The 11,065-nt window shown below is 38.8% G+C and overlaps 1 protein-coding gene across 2 annotated transcripts in view; it reads left to right on the forward strand.

Moving 5' to 3' along the window:
* Positions 1–11,065, forward strand: part of PLCB1 (phospholipase C beta 1) — a 196,206-nt gene that overhangs the window by 38,877 nt on the left and 146,264 nt on the right. For both annotated transcript variants that reach the window (XM_076065044.1, XM_076065045.1), the window contains exon 3: positions 5,443–5,511. In XM_076065044.1, coding sequence (XP_075921159.1) covers positions 5,443–5,511 — 69 coding nt within the window. The remainder of the gene's footprint in view (positions 1–5,442; positions 5,512–11,065) is intronic.

Genomic DNA, 11,065 nt, shown 5'->3' on the forward strand with positions numbered 1-11,065 from the left:
ACTTATTTTATCGACCCCCGAGGAATGAAGATGGGCTGCATCAACCCCCAACCAGAATTCGAACTCCCAACCTTTCAATTGCAAGCCACTCGCTCTACCACTGAGCCAACCTGCCTAGAAAAAGTTATTTCGTTTTACAGGTAAAGAGTTCAAAGGAAGTTTAATGAATGATGATCGTAGTACTGCTGGATATTGTTTATGTAGCTGTGCAGAGCGTTTCTAAAGAAGGACCTCTAGCACCGTTAACATTAAAGGCATGAAATGCATATTTTTGTATTATGAATTATACCACCATTCAAAGTGTTGTCATATTGAAGATTTCGTTGGCAATTAATGTACAATAATACAGGTGTCTCAGTTATAGCCTCATCTGAATGAGCAATGTGTTTTTCAAAGCTATAATTGAATATAAAATCCCATAATCTGTCAGTATGACGTCTATGAAATTCATTTCAATAGCATTCTTACATCACTTCCACTGCATAACTCTTACAGTTAGTTGATCGGCAGGTTGTGTGCGGTGGGGTGGAGTGTGGGCACTCCCACCTCTTCCAGGACATCTGGCCAGTGTGGAACAGTCGACCAAAATACCCTCCAGAAGTGTTCTCTCGAGTGGAGGCCATGCTGCCAGCAGTGGCATGAACACGTTCGATTAGCACCGTTGGCTACGTATGGTTCAAAATAAGTTCAACGAGCATTTGCAGGGCTTCACCTTTACCTTTGGGTTATGGAATCCACTAATGTATTACGTATTTTGTTTTTTTATTAATTGGAACTTATAACACCACCCTGGTTTCAGGGTTCAGCGGTGAGCACGGAACAAAATTATTGCACAGCTCACAATACCTTTGCAATGGGTTTCAAGAAGGAATGGTGACTTGATGAAATAATTGTCACCCAGGGCTATACCGACCAAGGAAAGTACATTATTGCCGCTGGTGAAGTTTGCTGCTTGCTTTGTTGCCCTTGTCTATGTACTTCCCGGTGAGCCTTTGGGTGCTGAGTGAACAAATGTCACACACAGTCCTGGGTACTTTGACTTCAGGGTGTCTGAGCACGACTCTGCAGAAGCATCACAGCACACTCACCTTGCCTGTCCTGCATTTTCAGTTGCTGTTGCGATTGAACATCTGCCCAACTTACACTGTTATTCCTATACCGTACCGTGCTGCCTGTACACAGCTGAAACCGACTTCTCATACGCATGTTGCAGAATTTGACTCCAAATGTTGTCAGACCGTTATTAACACGCACACGCACACACACAAGTACTCTGCAGGAGGATTGCCGCAGGCAGCAGCGCATGGCCATTGCATGAAGAAATTCGCAGCCTGAAGCCCCAAACCAAAAAAACTGCATCTGGCTATGTCAATTTGTTACAAAATCTCACTAAATTTCGATTTAAAGCTTTCGTGACTGCAATGATTCATCTTCTTTGGTTCTTGTGTTGTGGCCGAAACGTCGTGAGAATATTATTGTGTTATTTTATTTTATCAATTTATTATTTTATTCTCATTCTACGTGACTTTACCGAAAGAACCAAAGAAGAAAAATCTCACTAGACCAACAACCCTGCCTTTACTGATATAGGGTACTATTTATTATGTTGTTTTCCCATCAGTTGCAGTCGATATGCACGTGCATTTAACATGTTTACCACTGTACTGTATTAGATATGTCCTACGTATAGTCCTTTATTTATAGCCTTGTGCGAGCCCGTTCAAATAAAAAATCTAAATGTTAACAAAGATTGGCAAATGGTTGAAATCCGAGGTAAATAGGTGCTCTCACTGAAGGTTTCCAGGTGGTTCTCAGAGGTCAGTGTGCTGTGCCGGTACCATTAAGATCAACTCCGTGTGTCAGCCATCCTAGGATTTAACCGGTTCTCAAGCAATCACGTAAAATTTTATCGAAATATTTTACTTAATTTGGCTCAATTCCAGCTCTGAAAATATCAGTCTAATTGTCACGCGGCAAACACCCACCGCAGAGAAGTGTTATGGGAAGATATGCACCCGACTGTGTAAATGATTGGATACACAAGGGTCACACTGCTCTGCAATATGTCCAAATGGATTCACTGCCACAGCACAAGACATCGATAGCACACTGGAATGTAAAATTGTGGAAAAGTTCCAATAATAAAAAGCATAAAAAAAATTTTGAATATTTTTTTCCATAGCATGTGTTTATAAGGACATTCATTTGAGTGGGTTTAGAAAGTTTATTCGATCAGCTGGGTTGGTGATTCAGTACGTTTAATTAGGAACTAAATAGTTTTTTGGAGCAGAGAGAATACATATACTGTAAATGTGTTCCCGACCTCTTGGAAGTTTTCTTAAAATATTTTACTTATTTATTTTATGAGTTACCCAATCTTTATCAGCAATGAAATAACAATATATAATATTAACAATGAAATAACAATATATAATATTAACAATGAAAACACAGTGGATAATATTAACAATGAAATAACAATATATAATATTAACAATGAAATAACAATATATAATATTAACAATGAAATAACAATATATAATATTAGCAATGAAATAACAATACATAATATTAACAATGAAATAACAATACATAATATTAACAATGAAATAAATAGCTACAGAACAAAATACACTGAAATGAAATGGTTTAGATTTAAGACAATGTGAAGAAATGTGAAACTTTAGTTCATGCAGTGATATAAACATTAGTCATGTTTGTACTTGTAATTTAAATGTATTTTCTTTGAGATATTTGCACTTTTTCCCCATCCGTGCCCCAGGACTGTTTTGTATGCTACATCTACCGGAGAAAATTAGATATTATTTTAGTTTTTCAATAAAAAAAAAACTAATTGCAATAAACTCAGAAAAAACTACCACTGCATTTTATATGCCATTAAATTATAAAGTTTAAAACTGTATAATGATGTGGAATGCAATAAAACAGTTCCTGAATAAATGCTTACGGTACACAACTTTATCTGCACTTTGCATTTAAAATATTCGCAATATAAAAAACTATAATTACAGTACATTAATATAATTCGCAATTTAGCAAAATGCCTATGACGAAAACTTCCATGATACACCGATGCCATCATATTTCAGAAACTAAGCAGGATTTAACTGGGATAATGCTTGAATGGGTGACCACCATGTATAAAAAGACTAGTGTCGTTAGAGTCGTGGGCATTAGAGTGCAGTGCAGCCAAATACATTGTGGCTCTGAACTCCCACCACCTTTGCACTGCACTGACCACGCCAGGCACAGGGGAAGCCCTCATTCAGCAGTGGATTTACAAAACGGGCTGTACACACGTAATACGTGCTCGAGCGTAATACTGTCACACATAAGTTAATATATAATGTCAGCGATATTGGCTTTTCTTGATAAGTAGAATCACTCCAGCACGTCGAACTCTAGCAGCTACGTTGTGTGCTTTGCCAAAACATAACTTCATTAAGCTTGCTACACCTTGCCAGCACTCGGCGGCTCTCTTAAATTATTATACATCCGTAAATAATGGGGGGCTGTAATGAGGATATAATAGATTGTGCCGGCAATGGGAATAAGGTAGGATGTGAATTGAATAATTATAACCTAACAACGTCCCAAAGGTAATTAGATAATTGGTAACAAGCTGCAGGTCAGTCAGGAACACAACATAGCATCCTGATTGAGGTGCCATTGCCGTTTATTATTGAATGTTGTGTTTCTAACCAACCTCAGGCCATGTAGGTATAGTTTAATCCCCTCTATACTGTGCACGTGATTTGCTCGCCTGACCTGTTCCCATGCTGCCTGCCCTTAGTGCAGGTTCACCTTGATGTTTATTGGGAATAAGTCTTAACTATACTGTTTGGTTCTATTCGGTAAAGTCACGTAGGTAAAAAATAAAACAACAAAAATCACGACGTTTCGGCCACAACACAAGCGGCCTTCATCAGGTGAAGGGATCAGGCTGTCTCGAGGACAGCGCTGGAGTGAAACACAGCCACGCTCAGACCGCGGACCTTTAAGCTGTGTGCGAGCAAACAAGGTGTCCTGACAAAGAAATTAGCATAAAAATTAGCATTTGATTGGTCGATTTTAGAAAAGAGGTGGTGTACGTGCCGGTGGACTTGCCGTTTGGCGCGGGGGGGGGGTGGAGTTTACCTATTGATGGTGTGAAAAGGGAATTTATAAGAGCTGCGAAAGTTTGGGGTACCACTACTTGAAAAATATACTGTACCATTGAAGATTAGTTGATTGTTTGGTTCGATTTAGAACGTGACTTTACCGAATAGAACCAAAGAGTATGGATCCTTGCAGTCACGAAAGCTTTAAATCTAGAAATGAATAAATAAGTCTTAATTTAGGCAATGTGATTATCTCACAGCGACGAAATCTCAATACAGTCAATAGAAGATAGAATTATACAATAGCTCCAGAGTAGCAGTTACATTTGGCTGGTATTGCATTGAGCAAATGATAGGTGTATATACTGTATATCAGGGGTCCCCAAACCCCGGGCCACGGACCGATAGCGGTCCGTGGCCTGTTAGGAACCGGGCCGCACAGCAGGAGGTGAGAGCGGTGAGTCCACGCGTGGCCCGCCCATTATTTTATTATTTACCACTTCCGTCCGCGCCTCTTTCCCGCACTGCGCACTTGTCTCAGTCTCAGTGTTGGTAAGCCCACAAGCTAACCCCGAGTAGCCAACATGAGTAAAAAAAACAAACGTCGCTGGAGAGCTTCTTTGAAAAGGGGGAAAGGCCCAATGATGAACCCCCTCCCCCCCCCCGTCCGTGAAAAAAAATTGTCTTCCACAAAACCGGTCCCTGGTGCCAAAAAGGTTGGGGACCGCTGCTGTATATAATACATTTTTATTATGGAATCCCATATGTTGATCCCCTCTAATGTTAAGCACACTAGACATGCAATTCAGAGGTCACGATATTGATGATCTCCTGTTGCAGCAGATGAAATAATGGGCAAGTTTCTTACATATCCCCGCTTAAGGTTCACCCAGCAATATAGTCAATCAGCGTTTTGCTTGTGGTCAGGTAAAGTGTGAGTTCTCGCACCTCTTGCAAAATATCTGGCCAGCCGGGAAGGGTAGACCAAAATACCCTCGAGAGAGAGAGAGAGTTATCTCGGGCTCTCTCGAGTTCCCTATAGTGGAGGCTCCTTCTGCTAACAGTGGCATGAGCAAGGGCTGCCCCTTTACCTTTTAATAACGGAATCCACTAAAGTATTAAAGTTCATTGGTGTTTAGAAAAGTTGACAAATAATTAGCCTTTTCGCATCGTCATACCGTGATTTAATAAAATCTTGATGTTCTTACAGCTCACGGTGAATATGTTTACCTTGTATGGTGCACAATTTCCAGTGAAAATGTCTACTTTCTATATATTTTTGCTGTAAATGTAATAGAGCCGTTTTTTTATTTCATTTCAGGAGACGGAGTGTCTGGATATCACCAGCATCAGGGATACACGCACAGGAAAATCCGCACGGACTCCAAAGGTAAGATGTGCTAAATTCAAGGGCAGATAACTGCCCTTGTCCTCACTTGTCATGCCTTCTCCCCAGCCCACAAGAAGCAAATGGCATGCTGACAACCAGCGCTTAATTCCCCCTGGAACATTCTGGAACACTATTGCGGAATTATTTTAGCACGCCATATCCATTTCATTGGATTATAGAAATACAGGGTACAATAATTTAGGATATTACATTCCAATAATATAGGATATTATTAATATAGGATATTATTGTATGGATCGGTGTACCTTACACTGTGGTGGTAATGCCTCATGTCGATAATTCATACTCCAAGGCAGCCTAGCAGTGATCCAGAAAATATTGAGTAACATTAATCCCTGCTGACCATAACTTGTGGTAAAAAAGTGGTAAAAAATATAGATTCCAATATTTATTTACTTATACAGTATATGAAATGTTTGCCTATTTATTTTCTGAAGTTTTTATTTTTACTTTTTGGACAATTCATACACTCACTCAACCAATTCAATTGCTTTCATTGAGAAGCAAGTTGGAGCGCATTGAGATGAAGGTTACTTGTAAGGTAGACCTAGGGGAAAATGCAGAGAGACAACATTAACAGTACACAAATGTATTGCAGAAAACAAAACACAAATGTCAATAAAACAAAGTGAGCACACGTACATCTAAAGAGTAATAAGGTTTCTGTCAAGATTAACACCTCGTATTTAGGAATTGTGACATAAATGTGACGCGTTCTTAATTTGTTCTTAATTTGCATCGGCCAGAGAAGTTGTGCCCATGTTGTTCTGCATAGGATGAGTTTGGGACAGACCAGGTCACAATAAGTCACTGGAAAAGCATCCTCATGTCATGTGCTGCATATATGCCTTATTACAGCTTTAGCAATATTGACTTATTACAGGTCAGCAATCTAGCAATATTTAAAGATTCTCTTTTCACCACTAACTAATTTGCAAATACTCCTTAATGATAGCAATTACGAACACAGAATGTATACATACAGTACATGTACTCACAAAATTACACAATGCAGGCTTAAATTAGATATTTTCTTTATATATTTAATATTTTTGCCATTACATCGACATCATTAAAAGATTACAGCACTATTTTTATTATACATTTTTCATGGGAATTATTACATTGTTACAGTATTTGTAGACACAATGCTTTCAGTGTTGCATTTTTATCAAAGGAATGCCAAGGAACGGTTTTTCTCTGGTTTTAAACGTGCTTGAAAATGTATACCTTTTATTTACTTTGCCTGATTGGCTCAGACCTGGACCTATAGGAGGAGGCAGTGCACATTCCTCCTTACTGTCCTTCAATTCATTAATATTTGGGTAAAGCCACGTGGCAACATTGCCCCCTTCGAGCAGGCTAATGCCCACTTGCTGCTTTCACCTTGATCCGCATAGGGACAGCTGCCATTCAGGGGGGTCCCATCGGAGAAAAAAAAACCCCTGCCCTAAAATATTGACGACGTTATGAGCACGTCATAAATGCCAGTGTGCCGTTGTTTGCCGTTCTAAGTTTAGTGTCTAAAATAGGATTATGAAGAAACGCATCGCCCATCTTTATCACATGTTGCTGTAAATGTTCGCCTGTATGTAACATTAAAACACTATAGCGGGTGACAGTTTTATAATGCAATTGCATTCCTGTGTTTAAAAATACCTTCTGCTTCAACAGTTAATCATGAAGCCAACTCTCTTTTTAAGTCACTCCAATTATTAATAGCAAAGACCGAAAAGAGAAATGGTGCTCTTTGCATATAATGCTAACATCTCTTCCACACGCTGGATAATGTAGCCACATCTGCTAAGACGGAAGAGGCTACATTGTTCCATGCAGTTAAACTTGGACCTGTACACCGGCTGGAATGACTCCAAATGACAGCCAACTTTATATTCTTTCTTTGACCAAAACGTAATGTTTACCCTGACCATAATAACATTCCTCTAAGACTTTGCATAAACTATATGGATGTGTTGGATTTAAGCATATCTTGCCAGAATGTGAATAGTCTCAAAACTGTCAACAGTAACATTGTGAAACATTGTAAACAGTTTGTTTTTGTTTTGTGCTTTTTATATTTAAATGAATTTGTTTTTAGTTAAATACATTTTCATGGAACAAAAATCTCTTGATGTAGTGCCTACCAGTAAAATGTATATTGAACGTGCACTCTGAAACTTGTGATTACTAAAAAAAATACTATCATCATCATCAGTCACGTTCTATCCACTACTGGATGATGGCCTCCCTATGACCGCACGATCCCATCTTCTACATATATGCTCCTCATAGTTGCTCCATCTCTGGGGCCCATTGTCCATCAACCCTTTCTTGAAATGTATCTTGCCCAAGCCAACATTTCCTAACAGTTGAAATGATATCTCAAACTTGCAGTTATTATCAGATTCATGTGTAGCATTTTCTTTCTGTCAGTGTATTGTCCAGTAGCTATCTCTCCCTGCTTTTTCTAGACTTTCAGATTTTGTGCCGTTTTCTCTATAAGTTTTAATGTATCCAATCCACGTGTGTAGTTTGTTGTCCTTCCCCCACACCTCCGATTAGCACAGTTGACTACGTACAGTGCGAAATAAGTTCAACATGCATGCATATATACATATCAGGTGATAGTCACTGATTGAAAACTCTCTGCTTTGGGCACATTGGTTTGTTGTTTTCATTAAGAAATTGCAATTTTCCAGAAACACTTTCAACTGCTCTCTCACACTCAATTAAACACATTTTATACAATGGTCAAGCGGGATGGTATGGAATATTCACTTGTCTTTGGTGAGAATCATAATGATGATATGTAATTTGTTCAATTGTAGAAAAATATTTACTAAATCTAGCATGTTAGCATGGTGGGTCGGCCTCTTTATTGTCAATTGTTTGTTTCTCTGATAAGGGGGGAATGCATCTGCTGGGATTCTTGTATCAGTTTTGTCTACTGTGTTTTTTTAAAGGCGTTTAGGAAACCATCCAAGATTGAATTAATTCCTGTGTTCATTTGTAACACACACACAGATTATAAACAAATAAAAATGACATTGTACTCAGAGAGGAAAATAAAAATAAGTGTGATACAGAAATGGAAGCATCACTTTGTGTCGCTGCACAGGAGGTGTGTAGTTATTGTTTTTTCCAAAAAGGCAATGTTCCAGTTTACAGTAGTATCCACAGGTATTATACAACATATCACCTAGCAACTACTCTCTGGGGCTTCAATTTCCGTGGTGTTCCATAGGTGACAGTTTTAAACTGTTAGCTATTTTGTAAAATTTAGCCTATTTTTGCAATAAAAAAATAGAAATTGCAAAAAAAGAGATTTCATATTTTCACTAAATGAGCACAATACCATGTTGGTTCCTTCACAGAAGAACTCGTAATACTACTGTTACATATAATAAACCCATTATATTCATTTGCTTCGTGATTAATTGTAAATGATGGTTTTAACGACGTCCATTTCACTCGGCATTAGTTACAGTGTTTAAGGTGACGCGAAAACACTTAACAGGGGGATCCAGGGCGAGATAGGGGCTGCCGTCTCCCAACCCGTATTGCCATATGCAAGAATAAAAATAAACATAACATTGGCATAATGCTTCGTTTTCACGTGAAACCGAGAGCGTATTTACACCAGAACCTTTGCACGAGTAACACAATTAACGCATAAAATGAGGGTGATCTTGCGCGAGGTTTTTTTTTTATTCACGGCATTGTCATACCGGCACGACGTCTCGTAAGCACCTTCAGCCCCAATCCCACGCAGGTCACGGGGAGCGTGAGCAGCACCGTGAAATGTGCGGTGTGCGTGCTGTAATAATGGCCAACGGCTTGGGGAATCGTCCTCCAGGTGCGACAGCAGCCTCCAGGGATTCCGCACACTTGCCTCGCCGACGATGTCCATAAACGAGATGAAATTGCATATCCTAACGCACGGTATTTGTTTTCCCAAACAACGCTGTTGATGAAATGCAAGGCTTTATATCGCTTCATATTCTTCACCGCCGATCAGATCAGCCGTGATCAATCAACTTGCCTTCCTGAGCTGTCGGCATCTCCCACCATCCTGCGATGTAAACTACTACTATTTTTGTTTTACCAACTAAGGCCCACTGAGCTATATGGCTCTTTTTCAGAAGCGACCTGGCCACAAATGATAGCTCAATGAAGTGGCTTATCATGTGGAAATGTATTGCAGCCAAATACTCTAAACGCATGTTTCTGAATGTGGAGGGAAAAACCAGAGACCCGGAGAAAAATCCACGTGACCGCAGGGAGTCAGGGTCAGGATCGAACCCAGGGTCAGGATCTAGTTTAGACATCTCTCCACCACCTGCCAAATGACTAACTGGGAGTGCACCCATTCGTACTCCTGCATAGACAGAGGTGTAGGGATTTAAGAATCTTGCCACATTTTAACTGCTGCTGCACCAGGAGATCGAACCGGTGACCGCTACATTGCAAGCCCAGTGTGTTTATCATTGCACTGTGGTAGAATTATGTGCGTACTGTAGGTAGCTTTACAATAGTATTAAATAGCTGATTAGTGGAATAAAGTATATAGATAATTATTATTGAGAAAATCCACCAACTATTCCAAAAGGTGGAGGTTTGTATTGTTTGTTATTTTACAATGAATACCTCAGAATAATTTTTTATATTTCTCTCAAGTAAAAATATTTTGCTTTTTAATTCCTGCAGTATTGAATGAATTGGCCATTTATACGTAATATATGAACATATACTTAGACTATATTAATGTATTTTTATATTCAAATAAGTTATTACATTTGACCGTTCAATGATAAATCTTTGAATGTTACATTTATGTTTAAAGCAGCACAGGTAGAAATGCAGCTTGGTGGCATTCTTAATGAGGGAAAATAATCTTCAAGTCCGCAACCCTGAGTCCAACACTCCAAACAGCTCCTATCTTTCTCTTGCAGAATTTCTTCATAACACCAATACTTTGAGCTTGTGAGGCCTGCATTCCAACGTATCAATCACTGTGAAAAGTGGGGGGGGGGGGTAGCATTTTATGCACAAATTCCTCTACGCATGGGGGACCTTGTTAGAATTTTCAGCAATATTTTGAATGTGAAGTTTAAATTCACCATTTGTACAAACATTAAAGTCACCGTTTACCCACAGGTGTGAAACGCATGATAGAAAAATACTAAAATATTGGAACGAATGGTGGAACCTAAGTATATACTTTGGCATATAATGTGCATAATAATTGTAGAAAAAACATTTGTATGACTAAGATGTCCGTTCTATTACATTCATATAAATAATAATGTTGGTTATTTTATTTTTAACTTTTTTTTATACATGTAACTATCAGTGTTGTTGAGGCATTTAGCTGACCATTACCCTTCAAGTTTATAAAATCAACATATTGCTGCTCTTTAATAAAATGTCAGTAAAAAAAATATAAACAAATGGTTTAAGTTGCTGGTTCAAAAAGTGTGTGTTTTATCGCGTGAATCCTCACCTTGCCTGTAACAATCTCTTTGCTGGAGCC

The sequence above is a fragment of the Petromyzon marinus genome, chromosome 6 (genome assembly GCF_048934315.1).
Source record: "Petromyzon marinus isolate PM22_M1 ecotype Great Lakes invasive population chromosome 6, UKy_Petmar_22M1.pri1.0, whole genome shotgun sequence".
Lineage (NCBI taxonomy): Eukaryota > Metazoa > Chordata > Hyperoartia > Petromyzontiformes > Petromyzontidae > Petromyzon > Petromyzon marinus.